The 23003-nt window shown below is 39.3% G+C and overlaps 1 protein-coding gene across 5 annotated transcripts in view; it reads left to right on the top strand.

Annotated features, from left to right (window-relative positions):
- LOC133990255 (partitioning defective 3 homolog) overlaps nucleotides 1-23003 on the top strand; it is a 260186-nt gene that overhangs the window by 186377 nt on the left and 50806 nt on the right. For all 5 annotated transcript variants that reach the window (XM_062428507.1, XM_062428506.1, XM_062428503.1 and 2 more), the window contains 2 exons: nucleotides 7010-7138; nucleotides 15116-15397. In XM_062428507.1, the coding sequence (XP_062284491.1) occupies nucleotides 7010-7138; nucleotides 15116-15397 (411 nt within the window). The remainder of the gene's footprint in view (nucleotides 1-7009; nucleotides 7139-15115; nucleotides 15398-23003) is intronic.

The following is a 23003-nucleotide window of genomic DNA, read 5'->3' as shown; positions in this document are numbered from 1 at the left end:
AATATCATCACATGCAAAAGTGATGGAGTAGAGCATAAAAACAGTGTTTTAAAATCGAACTAAAAAAACATACATTGTATGTAAATGGCTGCTGAAATTAAGCTTTTTGGCCCTCGTGGCTTATAGCTAAAGAACCAGCAGGGCTCTGTCTTCAACAGGTGGGATCACTTGAGCTCTCTACTGGAGAAGCAAAAAGACTCATGGAAATCAGTCAGGGCCACACACACATATAAACACCCAGTGGAACAATCAGTAGTATGCACATGGCCAAATACTGCAAACTCTTACAAGCAGGCGTAGTTCACACTAATATACACACTGAAGTAATTAATAGGGAACCTACAGACATATATTGTACTCACACAGACTTGGGAGGATTCAGTCAATTGCACACATGTTCCCCAGCAAATCCATACACACTGTACAATCCAGTACTCCTCAGATGATAATGATTGGTATGCATTGTCAGAACATCAGTGTTATGGCGCTGTGATTGGCTCGATATTGGCCACATCAGACCTGCTCCATTAAAACTCCGTCTGACTGCCTGTTTGATCCGCGCCCAATGTTTGCTGGCAGAGACAGCTGTGCGCTCCCAAATAATGATGTGCGATATATTCCACCCAACTGTGTGCCTACTCTGGATTGCATACCAAATTTAAAGGAATAATCCACACACACAAAAATTCAGTATTGATACAGCAGACTTGTGGTTCAAGCTTTTACATTTCCTCATCTGAACACACAATTCAAAGTGGACGTTATCAGAGAAACTAATCTGGATCACAGGAGGTTGTTAATATTATATAGGCTGTTCATATTTAGGTTTGTTAAGAATAGATTCTTTATCATATTCATATTTATAACTCCCATTTAACTGACTAACTTACCCTATATTTGTTCAAAAGTGATAGATGTTCATCTCTTTTAATAATATAACACTGTTAAAGTTAATTGCAATGAAGTAAAGCGACTTCATTTTTAACCAAACTTGATAGTAGCTTAGTTGCATATTCAGGATTTTAATATTCTTATTTACTTTTAGACATTACATATGTTTTTTATTTTGCTATTTTTTTTTTTTTTTTTACTCTTACATCTCTTGTCTTTTTATTGTCTGTTGTTTGTTGCTTTATTACTTCCGTGCTTACATTGAGCTAGTGGAAACCTAAATTTCCCATTGGGATCAATAAAGTGACTATTAATAAAAGTGACTAGTTAATACATTCTGAATCTATTTGTATACCAAATAGATTTTTTTTAAACTTTTGTGCATAAATGCTGCACTTTGTAGAAATGATGCACTCTTGCTTTGGTACCTGGTTAATGAAGCCATGTAGAATTGATCATTTATTGTATATCTTTACAGAGGAGAAATATCTAAATCATCTTATATGAATATTTTATTGTTTTTATTGTTATTATTCAACAGTAGAAATACGTCCCAGTGACACTCATTTATTTGACTGACGGGTGATGTGTAGAAAAACCTTCAGTTGAGCAAACACTGCAGCAGTGAGCACTTAGCAACAAATACATTATTAAAAGTTTTTTTGGTTTTTTTTTCAAGTCAGAAAATGGCATGCTACACTAGTGTTTTTAGTGTGTCAAAATGTCATGATGAAACAGCATGCAAATGCGTGAGCTGGCCCCAAACCACCCAGGCTGCATGTGTCGAGAACGACAGTTACAGTTTTTTTAAAGTGTGTTGAACGCGGAGCCGTGTCACACTACCCAAATGTGATGTGAGCACAAGTTAGCTCCCCAGAGTGGCTCTTCAGCATGTCAAGAGCTCCCGAAGAGTGTCATGTGTTTGAGCGACTGTCTGTGTGTGTGTGAATGAGTGAGTGAGGGCGTTTGGTGCAGCAGCGCCAGGGAGATTGAACTTTGGTGTGTGTGTGTGTGTGTGTGTGTGTGTGTGTGTGTGTGTGTGTGTGTGTGTGTGTGTGTGTGTGTGTGTGTGTGTGTGTGTGTGTGTGTGTGTGTGTGTGTGTGTGTGTGTGTGTGTGTGTGTGTGTGTGTGTGTGTGTGTGTGAGATCAACAGAGCTGCCACCGCCTGACCCTCTCATGTCTCGAAGGCCTCACACTCAGTCCCAATCAAAGCCTCATCACCATCAACCCCTGCCAACTGAACAGCCTGCCAACTCTGTACCCATCTCTCTCTCTCTCTCTCTCTCTCTCTCTCTCTCTCTCTCTCTCTCTCTCTCTCTCTCTCTCTCTCTCTCTCTCTCTCTCTCTCTCTCTCTCTCTCTCTCTCTCTCTCTCTCTCTCTCTCTCTCTCTCTCTCTCTCTCTCTCTCTCTCTCTCTCTCTCTTTCTCTCTCACTCTCTGATCATCACTTGGACTCAGAAGCAACACCCAGTCTGTTAGCTTGGCATCGGTGAAGATGGTCGTTGCCCAGAAATTCAAGAGCTGCGCTAATTTTGCAGTGGTTTCAGTGAGAGTGTGTCATGAACAAGTGAACAAGCCTGAACTTAGGAAAGGCTTTCACACTGCGACAATATTCATGATGTGTCGACGAAGCATGATGCGATGCCGGTTTTTGAATGTTCTCGCCGTCTGCCAGTGGGTTTTTCTCAGACACTCGCGCTTTCATTATTATAGGTAGATATTAGTCATGCAGGGAGGGACATCCATGCATCTCGATCCTTTCCCCTGACATCCACGAGATAAGATGCTAATAATGATATTTCTTATAATCTACAAAATTAAGCTGCTGATAATATTGTGTTCACTGGTACTTAGTTCATGTATCGCCTGCTGTGCCTACAAATGAATATCCTGAGAGGCTGTTCTGCTCATTACACACCAGAAAAAGAAAAAAATATTGTTAGCTGGATGAAATTTTGCTTCTTACACCAGGAGGCTTAGCATGAGCTTATTATGATCAGTCTGTGTCTACACATTGACTGTATTGACTGTAGGTCACTCACTTTTTGGCAGCTCAGAGCCCAACACACACTCACTGTGTGGCCAAAATGGAAGAAAATAGACTTAAAGTGTAGAAATATGCTTCGGTCTTGGTGAGCCTCAGGGTTTACTTTGGCTCAGCTACGTCTTGAGCTGAATGCTAATATTAGCATGTTAGCACACACATCATTTTGGCAGTATCCTGACTGAGTCAGATTATTACTAAAGTTATTGGGATTCATTTCACTGGAATCTATCCAGTAGTTGTTGAAATGTTTCACTTTTGAGCAACATCACCATCAGTTCATATCAAGGCTGCTAACGTGGATAAACTCAGACACACATGCAAGATCTCAGTTTCTTTGTCAGCTGTTGGTAAAACTAATTATGATGTGTTGTACCACCAATTTAAGTGGATGTCATTCTCCTTTAAAAAAAAATACACTCTATAATATATCTGATTTTATGATGGAAAGCTGTTTTAACCCTTCAGTAACACTTAGATGTTACATTGGTCATGAGGTATGATGTCATGGAACATTTTAAGGGTTTTTGTTACACAGAATATTACAGAAGTTTTATTCAATAATTTGTCCCGACAGAGACGGCAAAGTAAGTTTTCAAACTTTCTCCCAGCAATGATTTTGCAATGCCAGGTGTCACATCTATCAAAATGAGGGAGGGGAAATTAGACCGAAATGTCTGGATTATCACAGACATCTTGACATTTTCAAGGATGCCGTCACGCTGTGAGCATATTCTAGTGGCATTCAGTCTTGACTTTATCCTAAATTTGCTATTTTTGTGATGTGCTGACTTCTCAGCTTTATTGACATTTCAGTGCTGCTGCATATCCAATATGCCACCAAAACGTGCCCACATTATACATACACACACACACAAAAAAATTAGTTGTCACTTTTTGTGCAGTTAAAAGGATTAGCATTGACACATGGGTGGTCTGCTGTATTGAATCAGCTGTATCCCTGACATTTTGAAGTTGTCTTTTGTAACCGCACAAACCCGTCAAAGCCGTTTTTATCGATGGCGTCGGGGTCACATGACGAGGCGGGCCTAACTGTGCCTGGAATATAAGATCATTAAATGCCCCGATGTCACGGTTAATACTGTGTCTCCTCCTTCAAAGTTTTCCTATCCAGTCATAAATCTTGGTGTGTGTGTGTGAGTGTGACAAGGAGAGTTCGGGTGTTTTTTAAGGGACTGTTAATGAAAGTTAGTGGTGTGGAGAGAGAAAGTGTCAACTGCCGCTCGCTGTGATCGATTGCTCGTGCTCTTAGCATTAACAGCATACCGTCATTCTGAGCATTTCAAACGGCCGTAGTTGAATTAATCAGGTAATGGACCCGGCTCTCCGGGACCCCCCCTCCTCCTACTGTGGTTTCGTTTCCTCATTTTCATCTTTTGGTTTTCTTCACTTTGTCATTTATACTCCAAAGCATCAGCATCTGTTTTCTTTTGAATGTTTTGACTTGTCACAGCGTTCGAGGGATATCAGAAACATTGAAGTACTACCTTCATTTAACTTCCTTCCTTCACTTAATCAGAGTTACTAAGAGTAAGTTTTCCAATAGAAACTAGTAGTAATTCTTAATTTTAAAGAAGAATATCGTATGGATACTTTGAAATGTTTTTCATTTTTCTCCTGAGTAAGATTGTGCAGGTTAATTTGGTTTATTATATATTATTTTTGATATTTTTGCCTTTATTTAAGATTGTAGAGAGGCAAGAGGAAATAAAGGAGAAAGAATAGGGACATCATTCAGCAAAGTTCCCCAAGTGTCACAATTATGTGGTTAGCATCTTTGACCTCTTGGTTACCAGAATGCCAATTGAAGAACTTTTTTTATGTTTTTTAATGAAAAGCTTTATTTATTTAACTAGTCATTTAGTTAGTTAGTGAATAAACGTCAAACTGCTTCACTCACAGTTTGACAAATCCACCAGCACATGTGATGATGGAAAACAAGATTCACCACTAACCATCTAATCTGTCTTCTTTGCTTTTTTTTGTGAGATGCACTCATGGTGGTCAACAAAAACACCAGATGCTAAACCTCTGGGCAGCATCTGTATCCTGTGTATACTAAGGGTTGGTTAGCATTGATGATTTTGCTAGAACTTCAATACAATTGTTTTTGGCTTCAGTCCACTAGTTCATCAGGATGCTGCAAAATTAGAGACTTAAAGCTTAAATCCAGACTCACATAGCTATATAGCTGATTTTACTACGTTATTCTATGGTTTCTGTCTATCCTGAAAGACTCATAGTGGATCTGTCCATATTTAAAGTACGACACTACAATATATCTTCCATCTCATTCATGTAATGTATGAGCGAGATGAAGATTGCCTGTTGTTTTCTCTATGGCAGGTCCAACTGTTGTGAAAGCTAACAGGGCTCTGCTTTAGACATTTTCCCAGATGATCAACACCACAAACTAGGAAGGAGCAGTTTCCAGGTCATGGAAGGAATCCAGAATCATTTACGATAGTTGTGGGAAAAAGACTCAAGACATTAAGGTTATACTGTGGGAACTGTTGCTACACGTGTGGTCCTTCTCTCTCTCTCTTTGTTGATGGAGTGTGATTTTTATGTCATTCACGCACACAAACACCCACAAATCATCTCTTTAACTTTTCTTTATTCACTATTTCTTCATTATAGTCTTTGGATTGTTCTCTCTCATTCATTTTTTCCCATTCAGTGTTATTTTCTTTTTTCCTATTTAGTTTCTCAGTGTCTCACACACACACACACACACACACACACACACACACACACACACACACACACACACACACACACACACACACACACATACATGCACACACACACACGCCTACACAATCACACCACTGGGTTTTCTCTACATATTCACTCACTTGTCTATGTTTCTTTCATAGATTTTCTGTCTTTCTCTTGTTTTAAATTCTTCATTATTTAATGCTTTTCATGTACACACACACACACATACGTATTCATAAACTCATTTCTCAGTGTGTATGTGTTTTTTTTTTGTTTTTCAGTCAATTTACACTCTTTCTCTTTAATTCTTAAACACACTCCACATTTGGGGTTTTCACTTCTTTGGCTTGCTATTGATCCTGTAACTCTCTCTTGCCTTCATTTTCTTTTTATCTTTCTTTTTTTTTTTTCTTACCTTACTTCATCTCTTTCACACAGGTACACACACACACACCTCTTGGGGGTTTCTTTGTATTCTTCATCATAGTTTAGTTTTCAGTCTTAATGTTTCATTCATTGAGTTTCTTCAGCACTTTTTTCTCTCTTGTTCACTCTTCTTCTGTCTCTTTCATTAAAACACACACGTACACACACCTCCTTTGGTTTCTCTCTACGTTGTCTCTTCAGAAGTCATAGATATTCTCTGCGGACCAATTTCCCTGTGAATAATCACGGAGGTTCATTGTGGAAACGAGCGCGGTGCCAAAGTCATTTCTTCAACAGGCTGCGGCTTTATACTGAGTCAATCAAGCTGAAATATCTCTGCAATGGCTCCTATTTCGTTAAGCGTCACTCCCTCCCTATGAATATAATTACCGCGATGGGCTGCAACTACGCCCTCTTCATTTGTGACTCCGCAGCTTTAAATGAGCTGAATTGGGGTTTAAACTTGGGAAAAATACTTTTCAAATGGTTCATTTGAGGGCTTGATTGACTGTTGAATCATATTTTCTGGGTGTATATTGTGATCACAGACAATATTTTAAACTATTAGTCACTGTCGAAGTTCTGGAAGGCAGCAGTTTGAAGAAATGTAACTTTTTTTTTGTAATTGTACCTGCTCTCTCATTGTAAGTCACAGGATATGAAAGTCTTAGTGTCTAAATGTCCAAAAGTTTTCCTTGAAATTGTTCTGTGACCTCTAACTTTTTCAATCTTCTCTGATCCACTTCTATAGCCTGAGATAAAATTGATCTGCTCATGTAATTTTCACAACTACACCAGTGACTCAGGACGAATAAGAATCGTGTTGAACAGCTACAAACAAGATAAAAAACCAAAATGCTACAGCCTGTTAACCGTTTGTATTTTTTTGTGTCTGTGTGTTCCAGGTTTGGGAAGCACCGTAAGGACGAGCGGCCCGGTGAAAAAATGGATCGTAAAGGATCCAGCAAGTGGAGGCTAGAAGACATGCAGGCTTCAGACGAAGAGACGATGAAGATGAGGATGGAGCAGGAGAGGTGAGTTCTTTGTGATGTAGTATCTGCCGTTCAGTCGTGTGTTTCTGCTCAGCTGCTGCTGTCGTAGTCAAAGTCTTTTGTCTCTGGTCTCACATGTGCGCTGCCACACTGGATCCAAGATGAAAATGGGAATAATTGTTAACGTTGCAGCTCCACTGAGCTATATGAATCAAAGTAAACCAGATACTCCTGCTATCTCTCCTCTGGATCACTCACACTGCTTTTTAAGCCAAGAAAAACACATGTTTTTGGTGGTCTTGATCATAGCTACACAAGTGTAAGCTTCTATGTTTGCTCCCCTCCTTCTGCTTCCTCATCCCTCCGTCTATCTGCTCATTGAAGTTAAAACGCTAAAGCTAGTGGAGTGCAAAATTAATTTTGGTTGTGGCTTGTTGGTCCTCTATTACTGCTCCCTGCTTTGATAAGCACATCTACTGTTTGTTCACTTATTTCACTTCTTTTTTTTTATATCAGTTAATCTACACCATATGGCCAAAAATATGTGGACAGTCGAACATTTCCAGCACTTTCATTTTTTGAACATTTCACTCAAAAAACATGGACATTAAGCAGCTGCTAGAACAGTCTCCATCCTCCTGGGAAGGTTTTTTTTAATTTTTTACCAGATTTTAGAAACTGGCTGCAGGAATTTGCTTCCATTCAGCCATAAGAGCATTACAGAGGTCAGCCAATAATTTGGGGAGATGAGGCCTGGCTTGTAGTCAGCGTTAACAGTTCATCCCAAAGGTATTTAATGGAGTCAAGGCGAGGGCTTTGTGCAGGCCATTCACATTTTCTACAACAAACTCAAACAGAACATTTCATCATGGAGCTCATTTTATGCGTCTTGTTAAAACAAAAAAGACGTTCCAACCGCCATCGCGTTACAACATTTGAAGTGCACTATTGTGTATTACAAATGTTGTACGCTGTAGCATTAGAATTCCCTCAATTTGGAAATAAGGGGCCTATCCCAAACCACGTAAATAGCCTCAGACCAAAAATATACTCAACTATGCAGACAAGTGTGTCCATATATTTTTTTTGTATAGATATTGAAAATAAACAAATTATGGAATATGTACATACTTTACAGGCATATTCCCTTTTTCACAATTTTAACCACACACAAAAATAAGAAATAAGAAAAAAACAACAACAAATACATAAATAGATAAATTAGACTAAAAAAACAAATAAATAAATAATGACAATAATAACTCACTCCCACCCCCTATATGGTACATCATTCAAAATCATTTGGTTTATATGGTAAAAAAAAAAAAAGAAAGCATTGACATACATTAATAATTACTTACAATAAACAATACAATAATACAATAAATCATGTGTCAATATATTGTTACCTAGTTACGGCTCTGTCTGACTGTACACTCGTCTGTTGCAAGTTAACAACAGGATGAGCCCAACGGAAGATAAAATCGAGGTCTCGACTACAATTCGAGAAGCATTTTTCAATACAGCATAACAATCAAACTGAAGGAAATCTCTTTATAACATTACAAACTTAAAATGAATTGACAGTTTGAACTTGGTAAATAAACTTTCATTAAAATAACATGATTTTAATAGTTAAATAAAGCAAAAAATTGTTACCAAATGGGCACCAAAAACGAAGTTGCCCGTACACCACAAGTTTCTTTCTCACTGAAATGTTGTCCCTATTAGCCCAACTAAATGTCATGTGGCACTGTGCCAGTTTTTTTTCTTCTTTTCTTTTTTTGGGTGGGGGTTTATAAATGCCACGGCCATTACAGCCCAGCCAGCTAATTAATTCCCTTGCTCTTGGTGTAGGGGCAGGAGTCATTACTTGTCACAATTGCTCGTTATGAAAAATTTGGTTTGTAATTCTTTCCTTTATGCTTGCAGAGCAGAGAGTAGTCCAATAATATGATAATAACCAAGTCTTTATTTTTTAATTGGCTTAAGGTTATCGCAAATGCCATGTCAGACGACTTAGTGGTAAGCTTGGATATCTTTTAAATGTTCTGTATGAGTTCCTTTTTTTATGTTAATCCATTCTCATTTCATGTCCTTAAATGTAGAAATCCCTTGCTTTTATTAGTCTGATGGACCACTGAAACCTATTCAGGACTACTTTTCTGGTGCACAGGTGTCAGAGATAACATTCACATCACATTTCGCAGACTTACGGTGTCTTCAAAGCACATGACCTCTGTAGATTTCGTTTAATCGTTTGTGGTACATTACATGTTCTTTGTCTTCAGAAAGAATGTAGGATTATTTATTGACCAAAAAAAAATCAGTTAATACAGATTAATTTACGTCTGCACCACATAAATGTTTATTTAAAAATGGATTGAATGGTTTCTGAAACTACTACATGTTGTTTAATATTATATGTAACCAATGTAGGGCTACCTATCTTTTTTTAGAAGTAGTAGTGGAAGTAAAGCCAATATTTCCACCTATTTCTTCAGATTTCATACTTGGGGCAAGGCCTCATGTGGGTAAATTACTTTTTTTTTTACATGTATTTGTTCTTTCCTTTGTAAAAGTGGAATGGTTTAGGCATGTAGAAAGCTCTGGGTAAAAAAATAGGATAGTCTAACAGTAATTCCTAAGTCAATACATTAATTATTTTGTTCAGCATTAAATATTTGACTCAGTCCAACCAAGCGTACGCCCTCCCCGAGCACCCGAAAAGCACAAGTATGCTCCTTGTTTGTATTTAAACACTAGCTGAGAAACTCTGATAATGACGGCAAGATCCCACTGAGGGATGACTGCGGCTGCTTCGGTGTTAAGCAACGATCCAGTTAGCCGTGTTTCACAAAACCGAGGTTCAGCTGGGAGCCACCGGCACCTCGCTGCAGAGCGCCTATCGATCGGCCGCTGCCAGAGGCTACGATTAATCCAGCTGTGATTGACTAGATGGATGGATTTCCTCGCAGGTTTAAATCTCGGATCCCAGAGGACTCCAACCCAAAGCCAGACGCACAAATCTAGACAGACAGTTCAGATTGTACACTGATGCTTGCCTGGGAAAATGTGTGGCTATTTGTAGATCAGATAAGAAGCCACACACATATGGAAACACTTACTTTTTGTTAACATGAATATAATGTATAATATCTAGGGCCTGACCAATGATGAATTTCTGGGGCTGATACTGATATTAGGGAGTAAAACAATTCCAATATTGATATATTGGCCAATATGTACTTAAAAACAGACATTAAGTACACATTTTTTACAATGATCCATCAAATGTGGGAATCACTTATGACAAAGATATGTAATGAAGACATATTCTACAGTTTAGGAATAAGCCTTATTGTATTAAATGATATCAGTAAATAAAAAAGTAAACTTCAGAGAATTTAATAATTATCAATAACTATAAACAGAAAACAACAAAAAACATGTACGCATATATCAAACTTGAATTAAGAAAAAGAATCAAATATATAAAAAATGCTGCCTATATAACTTTAAAGAAAAAATGTTGACACATATTGGACAGCATATACACCAATACCAATATATCTGTGATAGGCCAATATTGACGGACCAATATATCTATCGGGTGTTTTTTGACCTGATTCAGACAGTAGAAACATTCACATCAGTTCAAGAACCTTAATATGCACCAGGACGCTTTGTTTTTTTTGATTATACATGTTTAGATAAAATAAAGTTTTGCTGTATTATCAAAATTGAGACATTGGCCAATACACAGGCTGACACATTACTGAAAATATAGGTTTCGACCACTCAATGAGGGACACTACTGTAGATGATGACTATTGACTTAAATGATTTTCCTCTATTTACAAGATCTCGAACTGTTTCCTGTATGAAAAAAGGAAGGAAATACCGTAGTATATTAAACCCTACAAGAATAAACATTTTTGCTGGACAACCTTTCTGTTTTTTCTGTTTTGAAGGCATGCTTTAGTCTCAACACTGGTTGAGACTGTATCGGTTAGTGTACGACATCTGTAGGTGTCTTAAGAGGCAATCATCTGGCCAAAAGGTTACAAGTTCAATCTATATACAACAGAAGTGCTTCAAAACGAGCTGAAGCTACATGTCGCCATATCATAAAGCATTTCTCAATATCCGTGTTATCAATCCAGAAGGAATCTCAGTAGCCATCTTATCCCGTTGGGCCTTCTCCTTTCATGTATTTCCTGCCTTTCATCGTGGTCTATTACTCGTGTCAGCATTACAGCAAAAAGATGAAGGTTTATTACACAGTGGGCACAATAGCACATAATGGACCATTGTTCTGGCTTGATGTGGTAGAAAGGTCACTCGTCAAACACATTTCTGCAGCCATAATGTCCCATCCTGTCATTTCTATACCCCTTTATCTGCTGCCCCCCCCCCTCTCCTCTCGTCCTTCTACGCACTCTTTTTGTTCCTCTTTCATTGCTTTTTTAAAATTATTTTTATCAGTTACCCTTCATGCTGAGAGTGTTTCCATCTCTCATCAAGTCTTGTCCTTACCTAAATATTTTGGGACTGTGAGGGTAATGATTAGCCAAGTGTGGTTTTCCTTCCTGTCCCGTTTCAATCAACGTAATTGTATTTGTGAAACATTTTTAGCAACATTTCCTTTAAGTGCTTGTCAAGTTGACATAGATGGGAGGCTTAGATTTCGTCTTAAAGGAATACTCCACTTAACAATGACTCCCTGCAGACTTTAAGGGTAGCTTTAGGTTAATTTACTCCTCCATCGTCCATGTATGAACTCGCTTGTTATACATACTTGTTTCCCCTCTAAATATGACACAGCTTTTAATTGTCACCATAACAAATAGCTGTTTACTTTTGTTGCAAGCAACTGTGATTGCTTATGTAGGTAGTGAATAACAAATATAGACGGCTAACCATGCTAGTGATGAATAAAAGGTGTTTATTAGTTGATATTTTGGTTAAATAATAAGTTTAGGACAGAAGAGAAATGGAATAGTTTGGGAATGGCTGACAATAAATCAAAGCCTTGAATTTTTGGTGGAGTATTCCTTTAATATGTAGTTAAGAATACTGTAATTGATTTATTGGTTTTGATATTTATGATTAAGTTATTTTGGATTGTAGTTAACTTAAACTTTTGCTCATCGATTGACATTTATCATTTAAAAAAGTATCAGATGTGAGGATTTGCTGCTTTTCTCTATTTCATACTAATGTAAATTGAAATCTTGTTGAGCAATTTTAAGATGTTAAGTTAGACTGTGGAATATTTTGATCATTTTTTAACATTTTTTGAAGACAAAACAATTCAATTAAGCAAGAAAAATTGTCAACAGATGGATTAATAATGAGAGTAATGGCTAGTCGCATCTGTTTAAAAAGCTAAAAGCTCTGTTTGTACCTTCAGCATGTACTCTCTTTCAGACCCGTTTTTCACCCACAAATGGAGGTTGCCGTCTTTGCCCTTTTTCAATTATTCAGCTTTTTAAGAATTGAGATTGTGTCCTTTCTCACACACCGCAACTGGTTTCAAAGCTGCATCCTTCCTCACTCAGAAACTGGCCCCATTGACCTGTCCAGTGCCTCGTTATGGACGGGGGGAGGGGGGGTCTGCATGGAGAAGGCCAGGCGCTGGATTGGTATGTCTGGCCTTATCTTATCAGCCACAGCGCTTGTGTATACAATCAGTAGCTGCTCCCACTTCTGCCGCTGATGCTGCTGCTGCTGCTGTTGCTTTCTGCGATGGTGGAAAACACTGTTTTTCCTCTGGGTTTAAAGATAGATCCCTCAAGGGCCTTGCTTCCTTCTGCGCTATTAGATAATTGCTGATTCCACAAATAGTGCATAGACAGCGTGCAAGTCCACAAGCTTTCATCTGACCAGGAGTAACTTGTTGGAATAAGAACACCTTTTGCTAAAAAGCTTGTTACCCCTGTCCAGACCCAGTAGGGAGCTGTTAAGGCAACATTTTAAGTCGAATTCCCACCTATATCTGCCTCTTTTATTTTAAATCCACAGTGTGTCCCCTCCCATGATGAGCTCTCCTTATTATTAGACTTATTGTTTCAGTATTCACAGCATGCAAATTTTCTGGAGGAAGCATTACAGATTTTAGCCCGCTGAGCGTTCAGGGAAGTTGCACCCCCTACCTCGTCACCGCTGCGGCTGTCCCATTCACTTTCCCACTGCCATTAAAAAGGGGCCTGGAGAAAAGAGAGCGGTATGATAATTGGTAGTTGTAAAGCTCTGATAATTGGCAAGGCTGTAATTACGGGGCTGCGCGATAGGTAGTCCCCCTGCTGTAGAAAATGGTGTTGCCAGTTATTCACAAGATAATGGCCTAAAGAGAACGAGTTTGTGTGTGTGAATTCTCTGCGTTCGGGTCGTGTCTGTCTGTGTGTGTGAGACAGAGAGGTGTCAAAGGTAGGTGTGTGTCTGTGTGTGTTTCAGAGAGATAGAAAGCGAAAAGCATGGTAGCTATACATTAGTAGCACTATGTGAATACAAAGAGGCGTGGGGGCGAGAACCTATTATGCATTGTTTATGGTATTTTTCAGTGGGGGGTAAAATAAAGCATGAATAATGGACTCCACATCTCTGTTCTCTCTTCCATAATGGAAAGTTCAAAAGGTGTAATAAGCAATCACATGCAGATGTTGCAGTGTCACGTCTGGTGTTTTTTGTTAATGAGACACCAGAGATTTACGGCGTCAACTCGAAGCTTCGGCAACGTGAAGGTTTTACTTGACAAAGTGGTAACTAGTGTGGAGTTAGTCTGTTTCCCACGGAGCGATTTTAAACCATCATTCATAAAGAATTTCACTGCCGTTCATATCTTGCACAGCTCCTTAATATGTGTTTAGTTCTGCCTGTATCATGACAGTATGTGCTTTAAGTCACAATTTGATGTGCTTGTGTAGTGAGTTTTGTGAGTTAGTTAGTGGGCAGTATTATATATAATCTGCACCGACAAGTAATTGTTGGGTGCAGAAGAGAACCAGACATGTTTGCTAATTTACAGTTTTTTCAGAGCTCATGTTCTCATACTAACATTTGCAATTTTGGAAGGTCAGCTAATTGCTTTCTTTAGGTAGGTGATTTAGATACAAATTATGTCATGGCATCATCATTATCATCATCATGGCAGGGAGGCACGTATACTGTATCGTGATTAAAGTATGTATGATATGCTAAAAATTCCTTTGAGAAGCCATTTATTGATAAAACAGTCAAATTGGAATGTCTGTTTTTGATTCTCCAGTGAATTAAATACCTGATGCCAGAGGGTTAGAGATAGGGTTAGATAATAGGTGTAGATAATAGACAACGTATCTCACAGTATATATGGTTGTAACAACCAACTCTAAAGCCCACAGCCTGTAGCCTGGGCTTAAATGGTAAGTATCGTATAACTGAATGCATTTTGTAGTAAAATCTCTTTCATATTCGCTAACTCTTTCCTTTTAATTGGGTTTCTCTCTAATATCAATATGGTCTCTAATGGTTCTCTGGCTCCAGTAACTGAGGCTGAATTGTTACAATCAAGAACATATCTGACTGAGAAAACAAATTTGCAACCCATTTACAACATAGTAACTCAAGCTTATACCTTCCAGGACTCATCTTATGGTCAATCGGTATGGTTAGGAGTGCCATCCAATAGTAAATGTACTGTAAATATTGCATTTCATGGACAATTGTTTCAGTTTGGGTTACAAGATAAAGTAATATGGACATTATGTTTGTCAAAGGTAACACAGTTAAGTACAGGGGTTTATTGCAGGTTTTGATTTATAGATAAAACAGTAACACATGGATGAATTTGTCAACGTTTTATCCAACATAACAACATTTCAAAGTAGCCTAAAGAATATAATAAAGTACCAAAACGACATAGATTTTTATCAGACAGCTTCAAGCTACACAGAGCTACATTTGTGTGACTTCATATAAAAATTCTCTCCAGCAAAGTTTTAGTATCAAAGTGTCCTTCATCATCTTCACCATCAGGATCCAGGCTAAGACCAGGGAGCTGAGGGAGCGCCAAGCCAGAGAACGGGACTACGCTGAGATCCTGGACATCAGCCGCTCGCCAGAGAGAGCCTCTGAGGAAGAGCACCCGTACGCAGGCATCAACCCCCTGAATACCTCCGTGGATAGCGGCCATAGCCGGCCCCACAGCCCCCGAGACGACTACCCGCACCTCCATCCACACCACCAGCACCAGCACTCCGACTCCCTCTACACCCAAGTCAGCAAGGCCCGCAATGACCGGCCTCCGTCTGCAGACAGGTAAGGCTGGATTTTTGTGATTTTTTGAATGTTGTGTTGTGTTTAATGTCGTTGAACGTTCCTCAATTCCCAATTTAATTACTTGGTAACAGTCAACAAATTCCACTGGAGTCACAATCCCCCCCCTTAAGGTGCCATTTCTGTTCAGGCCCAGGTGACGAGCTGCTGCCATTCACTGTTCAGCAACCTTTTTTACCTCCAATTCCAAAGCACAACCCAGTCCTGGTATTTCCTGTAAATAGGTCTGTCCAGGTCTGCCTTTGCATTCCCAGGTCTCGTAACTCTGAGGCTAGCTGGCTATCACACCTGCAGGAGAAAATAATCATAGCAACAGAAGGCAGGCGGTAAATGTCAGCTCGCTTGACTGCTAGACACAATGCGCTGTTCTCAGGGAGTTGGGGAGGGGTATGTGGGATTTCTCAGGGGAGGGAGAGAGAGAATGGAAACCTTTGAATATCAGTCTTTCTTTCTGTCTCACTTGACCTTTCTATCTCTCTTTATTTCTCACTCGCTGTTGTTGTTTGCACCTTAGTTGCCACCTTTTCACTTAGTTGCATTTCCCCTAGAAGTATTTAGCTTGAGTTGCGGACAGCTCAGACCTTCTCTGTTCATGATTGACAGCTGTCAGTCAGCTTAAAATAATCACCCTGACCTGGCTTGGAGATCCTGTGTCTCTGTGCCTCTACTTTTCAGTCCTATACAGCAGCCAAGTGTAGTTATGAAACTTATAACCCAAAGCAAAGTCCAAATGAAAGCCCCAGCATGTTCTCAAAGCTTACATCTTGTCAGCAGCAGAAGCAGAAGCAGCTCTCAGCACTGCAGTGTGACTGTGCTGTGTCGCTCCCTCTATCCTGCTCCTTCGATCAATGAACGAAGAGATTCGTAGCCCTAAGATGGATTTGGGAAACTGGAAAGCCTTTTTTTTACGAGGAGAGCCCTGCAGCGTAACAGAAACATAGGCAGCGCAGGCGAGTACAGCCGGAGCTTGAATGAATGAGTTTGTCTTAGTCGCGGCTTTTTCGCGGATCCCCAGATGGCCCAGGCAGCCTGTGTGTACTTCGAGAGTGCTGCAGCTCGTATCGATTCATAATTCATCGCGCTGCTGTTGTCACTGAATTTCTTATCCTTTCGAGTCCCTGATGTGGTGCTGTGTGATGGTATGCAGATTCACAGCAGATGATAACATACAATATAACCTATTTAATTAGGTGAGGGAATTCACTTTTCATTTAGATTCTAATCATGGTCTTATTAAAAAAGTTTACAGCTTTTTTACTCATTGACCACCAAAGCAATATGTATTCTCCTCTCAGTATATTTAGACTATTTAATCCTGGGGGTGAAACCATCTCCACTTTAGTACATAACGACATTAACATTTAGAGCAAATTATGGTTTAATGCGGAAATAAAAGGTCAAGTAGTCATTTAGAGTTTCCAGAAAACAGTGTTAAAGTTGTTCATGAAAGGTTTTATATCCTAGTAAATGAATTTGGTTGGACAATTTAAGCAATTTGTAGATTTCATTTTAGGATGTGGGAACCTGTCACAAGCATTTTTGACTTAATCAGTGTATCCACAGTAGAATAAGCCCTACAATGGATAACCACAACTAAATAACTCAATTAGTTTAGTGAGAAAACTTTGCTTCTCCATCAACTTTCCTAGACATAATTCTTGGACTTGTGAATTTTAGAGCACAAAATGTGTTCAAATACTTTCTGATAGAAGAAATAATATCCTTTACATGGTTAAAGACAATGCCGTTACACCTAACTGTAGTTGTAACCAACTGTATATGTAAACCTCATAGCTAACCAGGCCGCTTCAGATGTAGCACATATGCTCTTTTTTTCAGGCGTCTTTGATTACAGCAGCTTAGATGCCAGAAACACAAACTCCTTAAAGATATTGTGTTTCGTTCCCAGATTCCCAATTGTAAGAAAAATATACCTCCTGGGAGAACCAGGAAGCGTGTTTCCTGTTTCCTGTCTGCCCCCTACTGAAAAGGAAGTGAATTAGACTCTGCCATGCCAAGCGAAGGAGCAAGGGAGTTTCACACAACGCTGGGAGTGTTTGTTATTATGGGATTCGAATGGCAGCGCGGACTGATATCAGAGCTTAAGTATTGTGGAGATTTGATCAAAGCAATAACATGGAAAATGTTTTCTTTTTTTCCTGCACGAACACTTTTCTTTTAAAATGGCAGGAATGCCGCGATAAGTAAAATATAAAGAGTTTTAGATTTCAATTAAGTCAGCTTGACTGGCACAATGTTGCTTTGTGCTGAATTTGCCCTTTTTTCACTGTTCAAATCTGGATGTATTTAACTAGCTATATCTATGGTGGTTATTGTTTGGTTTATTGAAGAGAAGCTGATTGATGTCTGTACATTTTCAATATTTTATGCTGATTTTATGCTCTAAATCCAGCGTGATATGGCACTTTATGTGTCAGCATGGTATATTAATGTTTGTACAGTCCTTTTGTTTGGTGCTGCAACATTGTGATTGTCACATGATTATGACTCAGAATCAGACTGAACGGGTCAAAGACAAACATTGTTCAAACCCACAGAACATCATTTTAGATTCTAGAGGAGATCTGCTATAAGATGCAATCGCCCTTGGTAACCAGTCTTAATTTGGGAGCATCAACCATAAATAGCTTTAACAATAAAATCTGGAAATCAATTGAATGGGTAAGCGGGGAGCCCACTGGAGTGCAGCTAAAATTGGGAGAGATGTGTTCATATTTCCTGGGTGCATTTAAAAGCCTTGCGGTTGCATTTTGTAGCACTTTGTAAATGGTGCACAGAGTTTGGCTGAGACAGGATTATAATGCATTATAATAGTGTATAAGAGGCACATTTTCAAGCATTTACTGTGCACTTAGTTTGTCCAAAATCTGGTATGCATCACAGCTGATATGTATCTTCAGTGTGATGACATAATAAAAACTAATCAAGTTTTTTTATTATTAATTTTTTGTCTACTTTATTTTACACTATCTTATTATTATCATGCTATAATTTTATCTTCTTATCGATTTTATTTGTCTATTTATTACATCTACCACCACTACTCCTACTACCTCTGCTACTACATCTACCATCACTACTCCTACTACCTCTGCTACTACATCTACCACCACTACTCCTACTACCTCTGCTACTACATCTACCATCACTACTCCTACTACCTCTGCTACTACATCTACCACCACTACTCCTACTACCTCTGCTACTACATCTACCACCACTACTCCTACTACCTCTGCTACTACATCTACCACCACTACTCCTACTACCTCTGCTACTACATCTACCACCACCACTACTCCTACTACCTCTGCTACTACATCTACCACCACTACTCCTACTACCTCTGCTACTACATCTACCACCACTACTCCTACTACCTCTACTACTACATCTACCACCACTACTCCTACTACCTCTGCTACTACATCTACCACCACTACTCCTACTACCTCTGCTACTACATCTACCACCACCGCTGCTACTACTGGTGATCTTCCTGAAGCATAATCTTGAAAGCTTGCGCTGCCCAAGAGGAAATTCACTTCTTAACCCCCGTACTGTCAGTTTCTAACACAAACCGCTGAACAACCAGACCAAAAAATCTTCTCCAATGTCCAAATGAGAAAACCAGAACCGCACACCGCCCCCAGTAGTCTCTCAATTCCTCCTGGGGCTGTAAAATGTACAATTGCCTTTCTTAGCACTGCAGCGCCTTTTAGCAGTCCAAGGGGAAACAAGGGGGGGAAGAAAAGAAAAAAAAACAACAACATGCAGCTGTATAAATATCCAGTGGAATTCATTTTTAATTGCTTCTTTTTTCCTTCAAACGTAGCGCTGTCAAAAAATTCAATTTAACTGTAGAGGTTTAAAAAACAAAACAACAACTAAGGAGGTGGGTAGGAGCTTCAGAAGCCTTTCGGGAACAGTCTGCCGTTTCCTTTGCTTTAAGGAGCATGACTGTAAGGGCTGAAGGCTCAAGCAGTCTGCTGCAACAAGCCTGAAACAACATTTAGCTTTTTTTCTTCTTCTCAAGTCCACTTTGTAACATTTGCTTTGAGGATTAGATGTGTTCCTTAGATGTTTCCTCTTTACGGTCAGAGCTACGTATCGTACGAGACGGTAAATTAGAAGTCGTGGATGTTTATGCAGTAGCGCCTAATGTTGTTGGTAGTTTTACACTGCGGTTAGTTGTGTAGGTGGTACGGTGTTGTGTCAGGTTGGGAACACTCTCTTTTAAGTTTTCTTGCTTTGGCTCTCGACCAAATTGCATAACCTTGCTGCTGGGACAGTGTTAGTCTTTCTTTCTCCCTTCTCGTCTTGCCAAGCAAAATATTGTCCAAAGCTCAGTGTTTTTATCTTCCCAAATGTTTTTCCACCGTTACAGCTAAAAAAAATAATTCACGCTGCAGTCCTAGAGTGTATGATTTACATCTGGTAACATTTGTCGCCATGTTTTGTTTTTTTTCTAAACATCCCCTGAACTGTAAATTATGAAGTAACAAGAGAAAAATATCCAGTGATGTCTTGCCAGCTCCCGTAATGAGTGTTTATTTCATGTTTACTGCAAATTAATAAGCCGAATTCATTAAAAACATATTGTAGAAGCTTTATTAGCCGTCAACAATTGCCCGTATCACACTTCATCCCTGTTGTGTGAGTGTAACTGCGCAGAGAGCCAAGTGAATTAGCCACCATTGTTTTATTCCCCTCCCAACTAGAAGGCAGCAGTGAATGCTGGGTAGGCTCTGAGGGATTTGGTGTGATTTGATTCTCCGCATTTCCCGAGGAGGCAGCTCTCTTATTGAATCGGCTCCATTACATTTCATCTCCACCGGGGGAATAAAGGCGGCCTCAGAGGGAGCGAATGTGGTCGTGTTGTATCACAAACACACCAGAAACAGCGAAGCAGACAAACAAACAGACAGCAGTCGCCTTGCAGCTTTTCGCAGGCTGATAAGGTGGCGTGTGTGAGTGTGTTTCTCTGTGTGTGTGTGCCTGCATTTACACTTGACTTCATGTATGTTGTGTGTGCTCACATAGTTTAATAGCGTGTATCTGTGCTGGTGTTTGTGTCCTCCTTTGCTATGTTAAGATGCAGGTTTTTTTATTCTCGTGCACGTGTCTATTTGCAGGTAATGTAGAGGAGTGAGTGACAAGTCAAAGGTGTGTGTGTGTGTGTGAGCCACTGATAGTGAAAGGTGGCAGGTATGCAGCTGCATGCAGTGAATATAAAGCTCCTGCCTCGGGTAGAATTGTGTAAGGATTTCTGTTGATGGTGGTCAAAACTGCAGCTGGATTAACCAGTGAAGCGGCCCTGCGGCAAAAAAATGAGCCGTGTGCTCATGTTGACCCACAGTTCCCCCACTTTTCTGTGCATTGCGTATTTGTGCGTCACAGCCACACAACAGCTCTATTATATTTTGCCTTCAGCCACTAAAAACCGACAAGCAACACTACCTGTAAAAGACTTTCTGTGTGTCTGTTTGTGGTAATTTAGAAATGCATGTATATACAGTACTGTGCAAAAGTTTAAGGCCACCATTAGCTTTGTTGTTTTAATAGTTTTTTTCCGAATGGCTTCGACAGGCAAAAGTCAGTCTTTCTTGCCACTATAAGCACATCTTGAACTCTTTTAGTGAGACTGTCCTGAAGTTGATTGAAGTAGATTTTCCTTTGAGAGTAGCCCTGCCGATGCAAAATTATGATTTTATGTCTGTCAAATTCTGTGATCTTTGGCATTTCGAATGGAATGAATGTGATTGAACGCTGGTCTTGTACATTTTAGCAAGCTCCCAATGAGTTAAACAACATGTGTATGTAATGTACAAACCTGGTGCAACTGACCTTTTTCACAGCAGTCATTTTGCCATGAAATAGTAGGACAAATACAGATGTTAGCAATGATATTAATCAGGGTTTCATTCCATTTAGGTTTAAGAGAGCCAGGTTCCTGCTATTGTGTAAGGGGAGGTCACACCAAATGCCACTTTAGCCAATAGAAGCTGTTTTTTTCCAGATTTTTTCTGTTTTTTAATACTGCATACACATTTCCTGTATTTTCTGGTTGTATTCTAATAAAGAGACTGAGCAATAATTACATATGGTCATTGTGTCATTGCTAAAAAAAACAATCTAATGATGGCCTAAGACTTTTGGACAGTACTGTGTGTATATATATATTTATATATGCATGCAGACAAAGTTAGCAGATGGCTGCTAGAACACATTATAAACATATTAACTTCTATTAATGGACATCCATTCATCAGACAACCAGATACACAGCTCCAAAACTCCAAATGAATGCTAATGTTGCTTTGAGTCCACTACAAGTGTAAAGAAGTTGTCTGCCAACACATGTTGGCCATGTTCCTCTACCCCCAAATGTCCCAAAAAATCAATCAGTGGTTTTAATGGCCTCATCATTTCAGTTTATATTGTGCTTTAGTGGTACATATTACCAAACAAATTTGCAATTCATCAAATTACCGCAAATTGTCTGTTTGGTAATCTAGCCTTGGTGGAAATGTAACATAAAGAGTGTGTGGTCCCAGAGAGCTTTGAATTTCTGCGGTTCTTTAGCACTGCATTCATTTAAGCATGCCCTTCTTTCATTTAGTGTTGGGCAAACACACAACTAATCCCACATTCCTGTCACTTTAGGGGCCTCTGAGACTCCTGACAAAAGCCCCAGTTGGGCGCCAAACACATATTACACAGAGACCAAACCAGACTCACCAACACACACAGTAGTATGAAAAACCTGTACAGTCTCAGCAACAGACGTACAAGTACAAAGAGATTCAAAGGACATAAGCGCAAACATAATTTTGTTGATTATACAAACTGGAGACAAAACAGTTAGTGCCGCTATTCTAAATTGTACGATGAGACCAGCAGATGAAAAAAAGCCTCTCTCGCTAATTATCCTCCATAATTCACTTAGCGACAGACATCCCTGTTGTTTATTTCTCTCTGGTTCCCATGTCTCTGTAATCTTACACATCTGACCTGAAAGTGTTCCTTAAGCTGTTCCTCTTTTCCTTCTTCTTTTTTTTAAATCAACAGTTTACATCACTGAATGATTTAACAGGTTATTATTTCATGTTTCTTCTTGTACAAAGCTAAATTTTCCCTGTGCAGTCTGATTCCAGTTAAGCATCTAAACCCTATAGAAGTAGAAGCAGCTATTCTTAAGATGTTGCTGTGCAAAATCTTGACTGAAACTGAAGCCACTAAATCATTTTTCACATATTTCCTATTTTCAAAAACTGAGATTTGTTTTCATTTTTCTATGTGGCTGAAAGTCTGTCAAATTCAGTTTTTGGAAAGCCAAGTACATAAAGTAAAATATTCAACTGGAAAACAGTGCGGAAAAGTGCTTTACTTGTTCTCTGCCGTCGGCTTCTTTCTGCCAGACTAACCTGGGGTCGGAAAAACTCACAGCTGTGACTTTTCTCCTCTTAACAACCATTTAAGACCTGAGAAAAATGGAAGCTCGGTCACATCTTTCCGCGCCTCAGCTGCTCTACTTTTTGGCTCGCCATGTGCGAATAGAGGCACA

The sequence above is a fragment of the Scomber scombrus genome, chromosome 11 (assembly GCF_963691925.1).
Source record: "Scomber scombrus chromosome 11, fScoSco1.1, whole genome shotgun sequence".
Lineage (NCBI taxonomy): Eukaryota > Metazoa > Chordata > Actinopteri > Scombriformes > Scombridae > Scomber > Scomber scombrus.
This window is presented reverse-complemented; position numbering and strand designations above follow the sequence as displayed.